The sequence below is a fragment of the Notothenia rossii genome, assembly GCF_949606895.1.
Source record: "Notothenia rossii genome assembly, chromosome: 6".
In the NCBI taxonomy this organism is placed as follows: domain Eukaryota; kingdom Metazoa; phylum Chordata; class Actinopteri; order Perciformes; family Nototheniidae; genus Notothenia; species Notothenia rossii.
In genome coordinates, this window is record NC_136909.1 from 31,570,052 (window position 1) to 31,588,942 (window position 18,891).

At 41.3% G+C, this 18,891-nt stretch overlaps 1 protein-coding gene across 2 annotated transcripts in view; it reads left to right on the forward strand.

Moving 5' to 3' along the window:
- Positions 1–18,891, forward strand: part of dapk1 (death-associated protein kinase 1) — a 117,349-nt gene that overhangs the window by 34,253 nt on the left and 64,205 nt on the right. For both annotated transcript variants that reach the window (XM_079687176.1, XM_079687177.1), the window contains exon 3: positions 6,215–6,436. In XM_079687176.1, the coding sequence (XP_079543302.1) occupies positions 6,215–6,436 (222 nt within the window). The remainder of the gene's footprint in view (positions 1–6,214; positions 6,437–18,891) is intronic.

Genomic DNA, 18,891 nt, shown 5'->3' on the forward strand with positions numbered 1-18,891 from the left:
AAACTGGAAGCTGATTCCACAAAAGTGGAGCTTGATAAGAAAAGGCTCTGGCTCCCATTGTACTTTTAGAAACTTTAGGAACAACCAACAACCCTGCATTCTTTGAACGCAATGCCCTAGTAGGACAGTAGGGTATAATGAGTTCTTTAAGGTAAGATGGCGCCTGCCCATTAAGGGCTTTGTAGGCGAGAAGAAGAATTTTAAATTCTATCCTGTGTTCTATAGGGAGCCAGTGTAAGGCAGCCAGAACAGGAGTAATGTGGTCCCTTTTCCTAACTCTGGTTAGTACACGAGCTGCAGCATTTTGAATCAGCTGAAGCGACTTGACTGACTTCTTGGTACACCCTGATAATAAGGAGTTACAATAATCCAGCCTTGAAGTAACAAATGCATGGACTAGTTTCTCTGCATCGTTTTGAGGCAAGATATGCCTGATTTTTGCAATGTTACGTAGATGGAAGTAGGCGGTCCTTGAAATTTGATTTTATGTGGGCGTTAAAGGATAAATCCGGATCAAATATAACACCAAGATTCCTTACAGTCTCACTGGAGGACAAATTAATGCCATCCATAGTTAGTATATCTTTAGATAATTTGTTTCGTAGATTCTTTGGGCCAAGTACAATAACTTTGTGTTTAAAATAAAAAAAATGTAAGGTCATCCACGTTTTTAAGTCCTTGAGGCAGTCTTGAATTTTATTTAGACGATTAATTTCATCAGGCTTGATTGATAAATATAGTTGTGTATCATCCGCATAACAATGAAAGTTTACAGAATGATTCCTTATAATATTGCCTAACGGAAACATATATAATGTGAACAAAATAGGTCCGAGCACTGAGCCCTGTGGCACTCCATGGCTAACTTTGGTTTGCGTGGAAGATTCATCGTTAACACGTACAAACTGAGAGGGTTCACATAGATAGGACCTAAACCAGCCTAAAGCAGTTCCCTGTATGCCAACTAAGTGCTCTAGTCTTTGCAATAGGATATCATGGTCGATAGTATCAAATGCAGCATTGAGATCAAGCAAAACAAGAATAGAGACTAGTCCCTTGTCTGAGGCTATTAGAATGTCATTTGTGACTTTAACCAGAGCTGTCTCTGTGCTATGATGTGTTCTAAAGTCAGACTGAAAATCTTCAAATAAATCATAGTTTTTTAAGTCATCACACAGCTGTTTTGCGACTGCTTTCTCAAGAATTTTTTAGAGGAATGGAAGATTAGAAATAGGTCTATTGTTGGCTAAAACCTCTGGATCGAGGTTGTGCTTTTTAAGAAGCGGTTTTATCACTGCTACTTTGAATGATTGTGGAACATAGCCGGATAATAAAGACATATTCATAATATTTAATAAAGAAGTGCTAATTAATGGAAAAACTTCTTTTAACAGCTTAGTTGGAATCGGGTCTAAGATACACGTTGATGGTTTAGAAGAGAGAATCATTTAATTTAATTGTTCAAGGTTTATGGCTGAAAAGCATTCTCGTTTACTATCTAGTGTAATATTAGAACTTACGTTTCCGGGAGCTGTTGATAACACTATACTGGTCAAAGGCAAGAGGTCATTAATCTTGTTTCTAAGAGTAACAATTTTATCGTTAAAAAAGCACATAAAATCATTACTACTGAGTGCTATGGGAATAGAAGGCTCAATCGAGCTGTGGCTCTCTGTCAGCCTGGCTACAGTGCTGAAAAGAAATCTTGCATTATTCTTATTCTCATCTATTAATGAAAAGTAGTAGGCTGCTCTCGCTTTACGCAGTGCTTTCTTATATTCAATGAGAGTAATATGCCAAATTAAACAAGATTTTTCAAGTTTAGTGGAACGCTATATCCTTTCAAGTTGTCTCGACTTTTGCTTTATTTTGCGGGTTTCGGCATTATGCCATGGAGCTAATCTATGTTGTTTTATTTTCTTCTTTTTCAAAGGAGCAACAGAGTAATTTTATTCGCAGCGCATCTGTAGCACTATCAACAACATGATCAATTTGGGGTGGTGTACATTTTGTATAAGTTTCCTCCCTTAAATGCAGACATGCTATCGAGTTAAGTATTGGTGGAATCTCTTCCTTAAATTTGGCTATAGCACTAACAGATAGGTTTCTGCTGCAGGAGCTTTTGACTAATGCTTTGTAGTCTATTTCTTAGTAACTTTTGAAGTACTGTTACTAGTCGGATAAAGCAGGATTATGCGGTTCGACTAATAGTTGCTCAATTTCAATACCATAAGTCAGAACAAGGTCGAGTGTGTGATTATAGCAGTGTGTTGGTTTATTTACACTCTGACAGAAACCAAAATAATCTAATATAGAGTTAAATGCAACAGTAAGGCTATTTTTATCATCGTCAACATGAATATTAAAGTCACCTACGATAATTACTTTATCTGTTTTAAGTACCAAAGCTGATAAAAACTCAGAGAATTCTGATAAGAATTCTGATTAAGGACCTGGTGCACGGTACACTGTAACAAATAAGATTGGCTGCAAAGTTTTCCAGGTTGGATGCGTAAGACTGAAAACGAAGCTTTCAAAGGAGGTATGATTTAATTTTTGTTTAGTATTGATAAGTAAACTTGAGTCAAAGATTGCTGCAACTCCACATCCTCGGCCCGTGCCTCGGGCAATATGAGTATTGATATGGCTGGGTGGAGTGGCCTCATTTATGCTGACATATTCTTCATGTCTCAACCAAGTTTCAGTGAGACAGCATACATCAATATTATAATCTGATATTAAATCATTTACCAATATTGATTTAGATGCTAGAGATCTTATGTTTAAGAGACCACATTTAATCTTCCTGTTTTGTTGCACTGTAGTGCAATGTTATGTATGACACCTCTATTAGGTTTTACCTTAAATTGTCCTTGGGCAGACACACACACCATTAATATTGGGTATTTTATTGGGTTCGGGATTCCTATGGATGACTGCCTAGGAGAGAGCGCAGAGGAGCGTGTAAGACTGCGACTCCGCCTCCTGGTCCAGTTTGTCATGGATTAATTCCACAAAGCCCTGAAATGTTTGGCGAAATGAGATTTGCACCTTCCAAAGTAGGATGAATGCCATCTCTCTTAATCAGACCAGGTTTTCCCCAGAAGGCTGTCCAATTATTTACGAAGCCCACATTGTTTGCTGGGCACCACCAAGACAACCAGCGCTGAAATGATGACATGCGGCTATACATGTCATCATTGATCAGATTGGGGAGGGGACCAGAGAAGATTACGGTGTCCGACATTGTTTTAGCATAACTACACACCGACGCAACATTAAGTTCTGATTGGCGTAAACGAACATCATTACCACCGACGTGAAAAACAATCCTACTGTATTTACGTTTATTTTTAGCCAGCAGTTTAAGATGCGCCTCGACGTCGCCCGCTCTGGCCCCCGGAATGCATGTGACTGTGGAGGCTTCGGTCTCTAAATTCACGTGTCTCATAATAGAGCTACCAATAACCAGAGTTGGCTTCTCAGCGGGTGTCTCGCTGAGTGGGGAATATCTGTTAGATACATGAACGGGTTGGTGGGGACCTGCGGGTTTCGCGTTATGCCCCTTCTGAACAGTCACCCAATCTCCCTGCTGCTCAGGAGTTGCCGGGGGACGGCTAAGAGGAGCTACCTTTTGCCGGTCCGCACCGGCTAACATGGGCTTTACTGTAGCTGAGTTACTTTCTAAGATGCGGAGCCGGGCTTCTATGGCTATGATTCCCGCCTCCAACCTAACAACTATACTACATTTAACACATGTATCGTTACCAGTAAAGGAGGAAGGGAAGTAACCAAACATGAGACAGTTAGAGCAGGAAATAGCACCCGAGGGTGGGGAAAGAGCCATGGCTAGCTATCAAGCTAAAGTAGCTACCGTTAGCAAACCCAAAAAGAGTGTAGGCAACTTTGGAGTTACAGTCGCTAAGAGAAGGAGAGTTGTGAGTGCTTAAGCTGTAGTAACGTGTGATTACAACGTCAGGCAGTTGCCGTGATCAAGAATTTTAAAACGATCGGTTGAGTTTAAGATAATAAGCTATCAGCAACAGAACAGGCACACGGGATACCCGGAGATGACAACAACAACCGGAAGTTACAACATGCTTACCGCAATAGTGGTCCGTGTAGCTTAATTAATTTAACTAGGCCAGTAGGTAAGGACTTTCCACTGGATAACAACTGCAGCGATCTATATGTTTTAGCTGAATACACATTTTTTAACCCTAACTGATGCAGTTACTCACTTCTTTAATGTTTGTTCTTTCTGATGTAAAGTCAAGGTTGTAACTGTTTGCAATGAAGTTGTGGGGCGCTGAACTGTTCCTTTTGATTCTTTTGAATTTTGATATATGAGGGTTAGCAAGCATCTTGAGGAACATTCATCATTAACTCCTCCAAAAAATATATTTTATTTAAGCAATAGCTCACGACAGGCCGTGGTATATGCTCATTATATCACAGCTAAGGGGCGTGGTTCGGCCCGACGCGGCCTGAAGTGAGCTATTGCTTTTATAAAACGGTTACCAAGTGTGGCAATATGAAAGAAAAATACACACTCTAATTTAAATAGTTTTTATTAGTAAATAACGATTTTCAAAATAAAATAGTCCCTCCGTTGCCTTCTGCACGAAACATAGTGCGAGGTGGTTGCTATGCAAGAACACTAACAGCTTGCGAACATATTAGACAGAGAGCTTTGATCCATTATTTGGCTATTTATTTACATTGTTGCCGTTTATTGTGCAGCCACTGAAAAACTGTCCAGCATCAGTAGCATGGCTTACGAGGTTACTTGTAGGCTATAGGTTGAGGTTGTTCTAGGCTGTTGCTTGGCGTCGTGAGAATATTGCTCCACTTTCTCCAGTCCCCGAGATTGGGCTTCCAGTAGCTCTGGAGAGAGCTTTCGCACCTGTGGCCACTAACGCTCATAATTGATCTGCTTTGTTTCAAGACCTGCATCAGAAAGCTTTTGAATGGTGGTACTTTTCCAGTTCGTCTACCTGCCCTTCACGTAGCTCTGCATGTCGTTGTTTAGGTGCTTTTTTTTCTGGAGATAGGCACTGCTCAATCCACTCCTCCATAGTAAGACCCCCCGGAGGTCGAAGTTAATGTTAAATGTTTCCATCTTATGCTTTGTAAGTTTGTTTCGTAACGGAAGAAATTTAAGTATATTTATAAAATTGACAAGTAAAATCAAGCTATCTGATTGGTCGATAGCGTTTTTGCGGACCTCTTTGATTACAGATCGTTGCTTGCTGGGCGTGTCTGAGAGCTTGGGGATTTTTTGCGACCAACAACCAATCACATGAATCTCCCGCCCCCGACATACAAAGCAAAAAACCCCGGGGATTTTATGCGAGCAATGTGTATATATATATATATATATATATATATATATATATATATATATATATAAACCTACCAGTTTCACCCACTGTCTCTGCCACCTCCCTCCATGCCTGGTTCCTCCGGTTTGTATCCCGGTAAAAAGTTCTGGTTGTAAAGAACCGGGTGATTTTTGCTACCGTAATTTCTCGTTTGGAATATGAGGAAATGAACTACGGTCTGGCTCTCCCAGCTTGCACGCGGTTTGATTGGCTAGTGCTTGTACTGTCAGATTTGCATAAACGGGATTTGATTGGCTGACGCTTCCAGCTCAGCTTCAAAAGTTGAACATTGCTCATCTTTTGAATCCTGAAAATCCTGGAAATCTTCGCTTTGCTTCCCCACAATGCAGTTCGGCGAAAAGCGAGGCAAAGTGACGTCACCCCCATTCAAAGTCAATGGGCAGAGAAGCGTTTAAAGCTGCTGTGTGGACGTACAGTAAGATTGAAAACAAACTCATTCAGTTATTTTTCAGTTAAAATTCATTAAATTATGTCTGCCACCTTATATATCTCTATGTAAGGCTTTACTGATGTGCCACAATAATGTCACCTAATGCTATTGGCAAGTCAATAGTATGACTGCGATTAAATCAGCATATACTTCCGCCAGGGGATGCCCCCCCTCAAAATCTCCTGCCACCTTCTTGCCACCCCATGAATATTTGTCTAGATCCACCCCTACCCCTGTCAACAGATTTAAAAAATCTTTAAACAGTTAATATGTTAGTGAGTGAGCTTTCGAGATGATTTAATGCAGATGTGTATTTGTTTATTATTAATATCTCAAGGCTTTATGACACTTTTTGACAATCCTTTTTTTCCCCCCCTAGTGGACAGTTTGCTGTGGTCAGAAGATGTCGACACAGGAATACGGGTGTGGAGTACGCTGCCAAATCCATCAAGAAGCGACGCAGCAAGTCGAGTCGCCGGGGGGTGACGAGGGAAGACATCGAGCGTGAGGTGAACATCCTGAAGGACATCCAGCACCCCAACGTCATCACGCTCCATGAAGTCTTTGAAAACAAGGCGGAGGTCATCCTGATCCTCGAGCTGTGAGTAGCATCGTCTTTATCTCGTCTGTACGCATCACCACTGGGCACTTTTTAGGTTAGAGGCACAAAATACAAATATCAACTGGAACATTTGCATAATAGGGCCCCTTAAAGTCTAAATTGAGTAATGAGCTTAAAACCAAATACAGTTTACGGAGTTATTTTCCCTCTCCATTCATTTGACTAAGCCAAGACACAAAAGTAGAGGCGAACACAAGTGCGCATGTTCTATTGGCCCAATGGTTGCGGGGAAAAAAGAATTTCTGCCTCCAAAGCTTAATCAAATTCTCTTTATACATCCATGCCCAGCAGAAATAACCATGATGACATCATTGTTTTTTTTTAAACTTAAAGGTCACCTATTATACAAAATCCACTTTTTCATGTCTTTTATACATAAACATGTGTCCCCTCTGTAAAAAGAGATTCTGAAAGTTTCAGGAAAAAGATTCACTCTCTTTTTGTCCTGATCCATTTATATATAAACCTGTCTGAAAATGAGCTGATCAGATTTTGGCCACTTTATGATGTCATAACGAGTGTTTGGCTTGTGTAACCATTAGCCAATCACCAACCAAGGTAACCCCCCACCTTATCACCTGAATCTCCTCCTAGAGCACCATTGTGTTCTTTATAGCAGGGGTTCCCAAAGTGGGGTTCGAGACCCCGAGTGGGGGTCGCGAGATGATTACAAAATTAAAATGGAAAATTAAAAAAATTAAAAAAAATTAATTAATTTTTTTATAATTTCTTTTTTAAAATTATTATAATAATAATAATAATAACGTTTGCATAGACATTTTCAGGGGCGGACTAGCCATCTTTATAATTTCTCCGCAACGAGGCTCCCCCTTTGACAATCCACTAGCGCAGTGTTTCTTAAACTTTTTCATACATGACCACTTAACCGTAAAAAACACTCATGGACCACCTCACTCCACAAATATCCAAAAACAATAGGCCTGCTTACCCATTCCAACAGTATATAACAAATTACAGCCTAATAATGACAGCTTAACCTTCTCTATATCGCCTCGTTCACACATTAAATCAACAATACAAATACAGATTGTATGCATTTAGTTCAAATGCGATTTAAAATCCTCTCAGGTTTTACACCTTATTATGAAATGTAGACTACATTTATTATGTAGTATTATTTTAAACACGAGTTTATGTCCGAGCCAAGAGACTCACAGATTGTTGGCTACTGAGAGATATGCAAAATACACACATGTACGACACAAACCTCCGCTGTGGATTTTCAAAACAAAATACAATAAAACTATGGTCGCAGGCCCAAGTTTAACTCTCTGAGGCCTGCATGGTCTGTCTACAAAACAAAAATGAATTGTGAATTGTTTTTACGGAAACAGAGGGGTTTTAGGTTGCCATAAGGCTGTTGACGGTCTTATTATAGGCTGCATCCATTGGTTGGTTTTGTGGCACATTTGTAACGCTGTGCCAACTTGGGCAAGCATGCAGGCAAACTTGAGGAGCGCACACAGGGTGGAGTGAGGTTGAGCGATGGAGAGAAAGGGAGAGAGAGAGATTGAGTGAGGCAGATAGCGTGTGCAGCGGTCTGCTTGCGCACAGAGCCGGAGTTTGTGAGAGAGCCGGCTTGAGTCAATTTCTCTTCAAAATATAATTGATTGCCAGCCTCCCTTGTCCCTGGCAAATCAGTTACGTTGGTAACGTAACTGATTTCTTCTAATGTGCCTGCCTGCATCTGGCGCTGAGTTGCCATATTCCTTTCATGAACCACTTCCTGATATCCATTTTTGCAGATAAATATAAATGATAATAGCCAAACTAACCTAGCAAGAGTAAACTGACAGGCTGCTGTGCCGCATCTCACTCAAAAACCCACACGACTCAACCCAGCGAAAAACCAGTCTCGCGCGCAGCCTTTCATTCAGAATTTCATTCAGAATTTCATAGCAAAATAAAAAAATGATATTAAACTAATCTTTCAACATAGTTTAAAACAAAAATAAATATTAGGACAGAGCCCTACAAATAACAACCATAAACATAATAATAAAACAATTAAAATGTTGTATTCAGCCCTGATTAAAACTCCCCCCCACCCGTCGACAGGGGGTCGACAGTCTCTGGCACTGTTATTTTGGGGGTCGCGGGCTGAAAAGTTTGGGAACCCCTGCTTTATAGGGGTGTAACGGTACACGTACCGAAATTATTCGGTACGGGCCCTTCGGTTCGGTACACGTGTGTACCGAAGTGTACAGAACGAGTATAATGTTAAACGTAAAAAATTGAGAACGTGAACAACTTTTTGGAAGTAATCTCAGGTGCTGCGTCGCAGCATTCAGAGTAATTTGCTCACATTGGGTTCAACGCAAGTCATTTCATTGGACGAGAGGCATACTAAGAGAGCTGGTCACAGGGATGCGTTCAAATGTAGTCAGTAATTTGAGGAACTGTCGAAATGGCGAACGCAGATAAAGTTGAGCTCGAAAATCCTCCAGCATCATTGAAGTCTCCGGTTTGGGAACATTTTGGTTTTGCAGTTACGTACAAGGATGACGTACAAAGACAGATGGACCGAACCAAAGCTGTTTGTCGGCATTGTTCAACTAAAATTGGTTACGCGGCTGGCAATACATCAAACTTGCACACTCATTTGGAAAAGCATCACCCGAACGTGAATATCACCGGTACCAAAAGAAAAAAGACTGGAGTGCAAACCCAACTCCCACTAGCATTTAAGCCTCCACCACTCGCAAAAAGTTCAGACCGAGCCAAAGCTATTACAAACGCCAAATATCCTTATGTTGCCATGTTAGCGAAGCGCTACCTGGCTGTATCTGCTACCTCTGTCCCTAGCGAGAGGGTGTTCTCCACAGCTGGAGACATTAGTGCCAGCAGATCTGCCCTTTTGGTAAGAAATGTGGACAAGTTAATTTTTCTTTAAAAATACCATGACAAGCAAGTCATAATGTCAAACTGGCTGCTTAGGTACTAGTACAGTTCAAATAGAGATTGTTTCAGTTCATCGAAATGCTGCACCTTAATGTTTATTTTATTATATTTTGTATTTTATTTGACTGAATATTCACAGTTTAATAATAATAATAATTTTAAAAAAAACTAATAGTTTGTTTTGTGAGTATTCGTACAGTAAAGTTAAAATACAGATTATTTCAGTTCATCGAAATGCTGCACCTTAATGTTTATTTTATTATATTTTTTATTTATTTGAGTGAATACATTATTCACAGTTTAATAATAATTAAAAAATATATATATTTTATGTTTTGTGATCATTTTTTCTGCTGTACCGAAAACGTACCGTACCGAACCGAAATGTTTGTGAACCGTTACACCCCTAGTTCTTTATAACCAAATATCTCTCAGAGGGGCGTGGGGAGTGGCTGCTTATTTTCATCTAAAGTAACAGACACAGAATCAGCACTTTTGAAACAGAGGGGTTTATGGGATGCTACAATGATCTGTTTGGTATTTGGAGCCAAACACTTCAGAGACATGTTTGTATATATCTGAGACCTATTAAATATTGATGAAAAACAGTATAATAGGGGACCTTCAGAGCCTTGAAAGAATATTAAACAGGTCTCACGGGTTGTACCCCTGATGAGTAAATAGACTGACCCTTTTCATCTCTATCTTATTTTTTCTCATAGTTTTAAAGCTATAATAATTGTCCTCATGGTAACCAGTGTTCAGAGTGCATGGATTGTAAACTGATTGAGATGTCGTGTGGAACAAAGCTCACTAAGCACCAGTTAGACCAGTTTTACCGGATCTGAAAACGCTATCGGATTGTTCATGTTTACATAACGATTATGCAGCTGACACGCTTATTCAAAACTAATACGCATGGAAGCAGAATACAAAACATCCCAATTAGTAGGTAACCTTACTGCCAGCGGTTATTAGTCTAATTTTGCACTCACTGGACAATAGTCCTACTACACATACAATCACAAAATGTATAAGGCCTGATCAAATGTTTCAGGGTGAAGTCTTATTAAATCAGAATTAAAATCACAATGACATCACTTTTGCACAGAAGTACACAAATTATCTAACTGTCACGATCAGCTGTTTTAAAGGTCCCATGTCATGGCCATTTCTACTGATCATAATTCCATTGTTGAGGTATACTAAAATAGATTTATATTTTGCAATTTTCCAAACTCACATTGGTTTCTCATACAGCATCTCTGTAAAGTATGTGTATTCACTCTGTCCTAAACGGCTTGTTGGAGCTCCTGCCCCCCCCCCCCCCCCCCCCCCCCCCTCCCTGTGAGCCCAGTGGCCGTCTGCTAGACTGCGAGACACAGCGAAACCCAGCCCGAAACACACACCTGCAGCCTGGCTGGGAGTTTGTGTGTGTGCTCAGGCTGAGTTCCGTGGTGTCTCGCTGTCTCGCCGACCCCACACCAGTGAGCCAGCTCAGTGTCCCGCTCCTCGCAGCAGTGAGCCTCACAACGCCCCACCGTGTGTGTGAGGAAGTCCGCGGATTGGTCCTAAAGTTACGTCACTATACTCAAATACGTCTCTGTACCTAGGAAGAAAAAGAGAAATCTCCAACGAGGCATTTTGGGGCCGCATAGACAGGTATTTTCTGTGTTAGAGATGTACTCGCTACAGGGTGTACTTTGAGGGTTTGTGACTATGCAGACCGTTTACATGCATAAAAAGCTACATAACACACAAGGGGACGGGTAACAACCAGAAAAGCATGACATGGGACCTTTAAACAACACAGACATTTTGAGTAAAAATAATAAGCTTCTTCTAAATGGCTTTATAGCACTGCAAAGTACTGAATTGAACGGCAGCTTAACAGTGCAAGCTCATTTATGATCTTGCCCTTGTTTTTTCTTCCTCTTAAATATTTATAGAACTGATCTAATGTTTCCTCATTCCCAAAACACCAAACAAATGCTCTAATACATCACTATAAACCCTGCTACGGACTAACACACAGGTTTATAGGCCTCATCTCAGTTCAAACCAGTAAACACATGATTCCATAATTCAGATTTCCTCCTAATGTCCCCTGCAAATGCAGCTATCCTAATAAATATGTGGATACAAATATGCAATTTAGTTGCACATTAATGCTTGAGTTTACAATACCAAGTATCATCAATGCCCCTTTGGCTTAATGCTATTGACATTGTCCGATTAGTGACATCAGAAAATAAGACTTTTTCCAATGTGCCATTGGATTGCTTGTGAATTGAAAAACCTTTGACAAAATTATATACATTTTCTATTCGGAGTGGACTTCAGTTCCTTTTTTAAAGCAAGTTATTACAACTAATAGCTGCCATAAGAGAAAGTATGCTGAGCCGCTTCTCCAAAAATAAATGTCAACCTGATTGGAATAATTTAAATTCAACACTAATGCAACACTCCATTTTATTGTCTTCCTTTTTTTCATTCATGACCTTTTGTCAATGTTTAATGTCAGATTTGTCCTGAATTGAAGCCCTAAAAACCTCTTATGATTTATAATGTCACATCCGAGTGGTGTCCTCACTCAGACAGCTCTTCTTCTGCTGCTTGACTATGCCTTTCATAATGAACATCAATAATAGATTTATATCAACAATTACATTTATTTATTTGATCTAAGGTGGAAAAGGTTAATAAGCAAAAGCTCATTTGTAGATGGAACATAATTAATTCACTGTATTTCCCACAACACTGCCCTGCAAATCTTTCAAAATACAAGCCTTTTGTTAACAAATGAAAGGATTCTGTCCACAGACAAACGCTAAATGGCTGAGTTAAAAACGTATTTTGTTAACCCTTTGACACATTATAAAGGTAAGCTGGTATCAGGATGTCAATATACTCTCAAAACAGATATGAGGGAAAAGATAAGAGACTTATGGCGCATTTCCACTGCAGGGCCTCGCACGGCTTAGTACGGTTAGGCCTTGGTAGGCCAGGCTCACTTTATGCTGCGTTTCCATTACATTTTAGTAGCTGGGGCAGTAACTATAGTAACGCAGTGTAGGCGGAGCCGTGACGTCATCTTCAATGAGAACCACAAAACCAACATCAGCTGTTAGCTGTTAGCCCTCAGAGCTCACAGCTCCTCATATCTGTTCAGAAACTAGACAAAAGTTAAACAAGTACAAACAACAGACTGTCTGTCATGGCGAATACAGTCGCTGGTTTATTTATGTCTGTATAGGCCGTTGTTGTGAGTGTGGACGGTCGGAGCATATACAACGTTAGCTTAGCCCATCTCCATTCAGAAAACACGCATTTTAAAAGGTTTTTCGCCTGCCGTCTGTCTGCAGACTTGTCAAAGCATTAATTCATGGTTTCTACTAGGGCTGTACCCGACTATTCGAATATTCGTTCGTTGGTCAACTATTCGGGTTTCAATTTCATTTTTCGGATATTCGTTTTTTTTTTTTTTTCGTTTTTTTTTTTTTTTCTAAATGTATACTATTAATAAAGGCGAATTGCCATATTCTTATACTATATTTATACTTTTGAATTGCACTGTTAAAATGCGTAAATATATACAATCTCAGCCTGTGCTCCTGACATCGCATTCACTCAGTCACGAACGCTAACGGCACGCTTCACCTCGCTTCACCTCGTTTCACCCACAAAATGCCGAAGACTTCAGGTGTGTGGGACCATTTTAAATTGGACGACGGTAAGAAGAAGGCAGTGTGCCAAATATGCGATAAGAAACTGGCCTACCTCGGTGGCACAACAACTCTGAAAAGTCACCTGGATGCTGTTAGTAGTAGCCTAGCTTAGCTGTTGTCAAGTTGCCATGATGAAGCTGCTTTATCCGCCGTTTAAACAGTAACGTTACACATGATAAAAACGTGCACTTACTTTGCTTGGAAAATAGTTGCAAGCAAGCAACCACATTTAAAAAAAAAAAAATTGTTAATTTGTTGTTGTTAATTGTATTTAACAAGTAGGTAACAAGGTAACAAGTATGACACTGTTAGGCCTACTGTTACTGCTATGTTATTAAAAGTATTGTTGTTATAACAGAAATGTGTTTTTTGTATCTTTGTTTGACTGTTCAGGTTGTACAATGTTAGACGGAATTTGGAACCAGATTTGGTCCCCGGGCGCTGCACTGCGGCTGGGTTAAATGCAGAGGACACATTTAGTTTTAATGTATGCGAGTAATGAGACAATAAATAAATAAATATAAATCGTAATAGTATGCTCTTTCTGCGCTTCTGCTTAACAGCGTGTTGTCAGGTGTCTCAGATTCGGAGCGTGTTATAAAACCTTTTGGAAAAAAAAAAATTATAAAAAAAAATACAAATCTCCGCACCGAATATTCAAATATTTGCTGCTGATTACTACCGAATATCCAGAGCCCGAAAAATGGTATTCGGGACAGCCCTAGTTTCTACTAACCGGCATCAGTATGTTGTTACTTCGGCATCATTTTGAAACATGTATTGCAATTAAATCACTGTAAAATATGTTCATTTTGTTGTAGTTGTAGCCCCCTTGCCAGCGATTCTCTCTGACCATTCAGCAGTCGAGCGTGTTTACATCACTAGTTTAGCATATTCAGCCCGGTTGTTGGCCCGGTAAGAACCTCGATTTTGGAGGGCCAGAAAAAAGGTGAAAAAGTAGCCCTGAGCCGGAACTACCCCAAAAAAAATCGGGCTGGGTTTGGCACGGCACGCTTAAACCGTGCTACGCGCTGCAGTGGAAATGTGCCATTAGAAAGAGATGTAGCAGTGTAGTGGTGCTGGCAACTGCTTGGGAATTCCTGTTGGGATACTCTCAGCCATTCTTGCTGTTTATTGGAGGCCGGTGGAGTTTGGGGAGTGGTGGACAGGCTGGACATCTCTCTTTGAGGCTCCTCAGTGATGTGTCTCTCCCGAAGTTCATCTCAATATCCCTCCTCGACTCTTCTCTCCCCCTCCTCCGGGACTTGACCCCGGAAATCGATCAAGAGACGCCATGTTGAAGGACGTCCCAATCGCTGAAATGCACACGGAGTCGTCGAGGAGGGGTGAGGGAGGAGGCTTCCGGAGGAGACGAAAGGGAGGATACACAAGAGCACGAGGAAGTGTTTTCACTATGTATAAAAGCCCCGCACCCACATTCACAGCTGGTCGATTTCAACATAGGAAAACGGAGAACTGGAAGAATGAGTGGAAAAGCGCCACATACTGTATGTATAGGTGCTCACAGCTCCGTGGGAATTATTATGTGCAATTCATTTCTTAAGGTTATACTAACAATTTAAGTCATGTTTAGTGATCTTGAACGTCACTAAAACATAGAGCATAAAGCTATTTCATAAATGGCTAGATCTTGATAAATAACAATTATTTTATAGTTTTGTGTTAAAATATTCAGTAGTTAAATTATTTAAAATGCACAGTCCTGAATGTGGGTTTGTGGTGAATGTGGGGATCTACAGGACAAACATTTTCAGAGTCAAGGCTTTCACATTACTATGACTTTATATTTTTATTTAAATGTACATTTTACACCAAAACAGAACACAAATGCAGGACCAACCATCATACATTGAATTCCTTGACTAACAAGAGAAAGATTCATTCATTTAAATAAATATTTAACAACAAATGGGCCGGTTCTAAGGGGTTATTCGGTTAAGCCCGATGAGAGGGGATACAGCTGTGCACATGTCGTCATTAACAGACGTCGTTTAAAAGTGACGTTTGAGTGAATCCCAATCAATACCTGAGGACTCCTCTGCCCTCGCGTCTCCTCCTCGCGTCTCTCGCTTGCATCTTACGGAGGCGGAGCTAAGACACAAGGAAGGGATGCGAGTGAGGGAAAGGAGGAGGTGAAATATTCTATTGAGATGAGCCTCTGGTGTCCCTGCAACGTGAAGCCTGTGTAAGACTGGCCAAAAAGCTCTCCCTCTCTTCCTGCTGGCATCCATCCTGTCTGTTGTTTGGCTTCCTCTAACACCTCCACAACACATTCTGTATCTCTCACGCTCTGCTCTCACTGAGGATATTGCTCACTTCCACGCTGCCTTGTTTTTATCTTGACAAGTTCATTTAAAATAAAGGGTTTTGTGGGGCGAGTGGAAATCGTCTTTTAGCTTGTTTTGAAGTCGAAACCTTTAAGGTCCCATGACATGGCCATTTCTACTGATCATGATTCCATTGTTGAGGTCTACTAGAATAGATTTATATTTTGCAATTTTCCAAACTCACATTGGTTTCTCATACAGCATCTCTGTATAGTATGTGGATTCACTCTGTCCTAAACGGCTTGTTGGAGCTCCTGCCCCCCCCCCTCCCTATGAGCCCAGTGTGCTCTGATTGGTCAGCTCGCCCACTCTAATAATAATAGATTTAATTTGTTAGCGCTTTTACAGGTGCTCAAAGACGCTTTACAGATAATAGTGAAGAGAGAAGAAAAGAACAACAAATACATATATAGTTAAAGTTGAAGTCAAATAATACAAAAACAATCACACATTAAAAGCCAGATTGAAGAAGTGAGTTTTTGTGAGTTTGGTGAGGTCGGTGCAGTCTCTGATGGGTTGTGGGAGTGAGTTCCAGAGGGAGGGGGGTAGCGACGGAGAAGGCTCTGTCTCCCCAGGTCCGGTGATTGGTGCGGGTGGGGATGGATAGGAGGTTGGCTTCTGATGAGCGGAGGCAGCGGGAAGGGATGTGGTGGTGCAGCAGGTCTGTGAGGTAGGGGGGCTTCGTTGTTGAGGGCTTTGTAAGTAATGAGGAGGACTTTGAAGTGGATTCTTTGACGGACGGGGAGCCAGTGGAGGTTCTGGAGGATGGGAGTGATGTGGTCTCGGGAGCGGGTGTGGGTGAGGAGGCAGACAGCAGAGTTCTGGATATGTTGGACTTTATTGAGGAGGTTGGATGGTATGCCATAGAGCAGGGGTGGGGAACCTTTTTCCTCTCAAGGGCCATTTCAATTTTTTCAACATCCTCCGAGGGCCGTACAAATTATTGACCTCTGCTTAAAAAAATAAAATAAACACAGCCCATTCATTGGGCCTTTCTTTCATGCTGTGCAAAGAAAAAGCAACCTCTTAATCCAGATATCTCCCCATGACTCGCGCATGCATGCACGTGCACGGTGTGGCATGACCACCACAACAGAAAGATATGGACACAAGATGTGTGCAAATGTATTTAGTTTCATATCCATGTGGACACGATTTAAGTGGGGGGGTACCTCACACCCTCTAGGGGGGTCCGGGGGGCATGCTCCCCCGGGAAGATTTGTTTTTAAATGTTTAAGTTAAAAGCATCAATCTGGTGCACTTTGAGAGCAACATGAAGAGATCTATGGATACATCTCTCAACATCCATATGAAACAGAACTGTAAGCAGATTTTATTTTTCTTTATGGATATTTTACAAATCACTCCCCTTTCAAACTGTATTCTTCTTTATTAATAACAACTTTGTTTTTACTGTCATACAGTATTTTATACCTGTTTACTTTATTCTCTTATTGTTTTTATAACTATAATGATCATATCAATAATAATAATAATAATACATTACATTTATAAAGCGCTTTTCCTGGTGCTCAAAGCGCTTACAAGCAAGTAAAACAAAATAACAACAGATAAATAAAGATAAAATAAATAAAGATAATGATAAAGATGTGCCTTTACCTCACTGGTTGGAGAAAAAGCTTATATTCGTTAGCATAGCTAGCTAACCAGATGCTAATAACAACAAAGTTATTGACTGTATGATCAGTATGACAGATGAACATATCGCCCACTGGGCTTTCAACTAAAGACACAGCCACGCAAAAACTGCGACATGTATTGTGTACGGCTCCTTATGGGTCCTGCAATTTCTCAAGTGCCGGAGCGGCGTTCTGGCGTTCCGGTGCTCTCTGTCAAAACTGCACCCCTGTCAGACACGTCAGGCTCGTGTTGTGTTCAAGGAACCTAATCTTGGCCAGGAAAAACAGGCACTCACTTTTTTTATTTTTTTGCAGTCTATATTTCTTCAATTTTTTTCTTTTTTGCGTGTGTTTATAAATTACCTCGAGGGCCGTACCAAATGGTCTCGCGGGCCGTATACGGCCCGGAGGCCGGAGGTTCCCCACCCCTGCCATAGAGGATGCTATTGCAGTAGTCGAGTCGTGAAGTGATGAATGCATGAATCAGGGTTTCAGCAGCAGAGGTTAGAGAGTCATGGGCGGAGACGGGCAATGTTTTTGAGGTGGAAAAAGGCGGTCCTGGTGATGTGATTTATGTGGTGGTTGAATTTGAGCTGACTGTCGAAAATGACTCCGAGGTTGCGGATGTGAGTGGGGGGAGATAGTGTGGCTGTCAATGGTGAAGTTGAAATTCTCGATGTCTTTGATACGGGATGGGGGGCCGATGATGATGATGTCTGATTTGGCACTGTTCAGTTGGAGATAGTTTGTTTGCATCCATGCTTTTATTTCTGAGAGACAGTTGGTGAGAGTGGAGTGTGTTGTCGGGGTGATGGTTTTTGTTGAGATATAAAGTTGGATGTCATCGGCGTAGCAGTGAAATTGAAGGTTGTGACCACAAATTATTTTGCCAAGGGGGAGCATGTAAAGGATGAAGAGGAGGGGGCCAAGCACCGAACCCTGGGGGACGCCTTGGGAAAGAGGAGCAGTGGAGGAGGTGCAGTTGTTGATGTTGATAAAAACTCTGTTCTGATTAGTCCACCACCGTTACAGCGGAACATCAGTGATTATGTGTTACAATGGCGTTAGTAACCAGAATATTACACCAGTAATGACAAACAGATGAGAATGCTGCGTGGGGTCTGGGTGCCGAGTTGGCGGGACGGTGCGAGGCCCGCTGCTGCGAGGAGCGGACAGTGTGAGCTGGATTACAGATGTGGTTTCCTGGTTGCTGCGTGGGCTCGGCGAAACACAGCGAAACCCAGTCCAAAACCAGCCCAAGCACACACACACACACACACACACACACACACACACACACACAGCCTCACCGCATCCCGCCGTCTCAGGCTGAGAAATCCACGAAGCTGGAGCTGCCTGAGAAAAGATTGTGTGTGTGTGTGAGGAAGTCTGCGGATTGGTCCATTTAGACCAGTGGTCACCAACCTTTTTAAGCCCAAGATCACCGACCTCGGCCTAGGTGAAAGGCGAGATCTACCTATTGAAGAATTGAGTGAAAAAGACGGCCCAGACAATGCTTCCAATTTGAGGCCTTTTTTATAGGCTAATTGCATCTGAATTACAATGAAGGCTCCATAATCAGCTCACGGCATATAGGCAGGGGTAAAGTGCTATTGGAGGGCGGACCTCACCTCCTCAAGGGGGGACCGGGGGGATGCTCCCCCGGGAAGATTTTTTTTTAAATATTGAAGTTGAAAGCATCAATCTGGTGCACTTTGAGAGCAACATGAAGAGGTCTATGGATACCTCTCTCAGCAGCCATATGAAACAGAACTGTAAACAGATTTTCTTTTTCT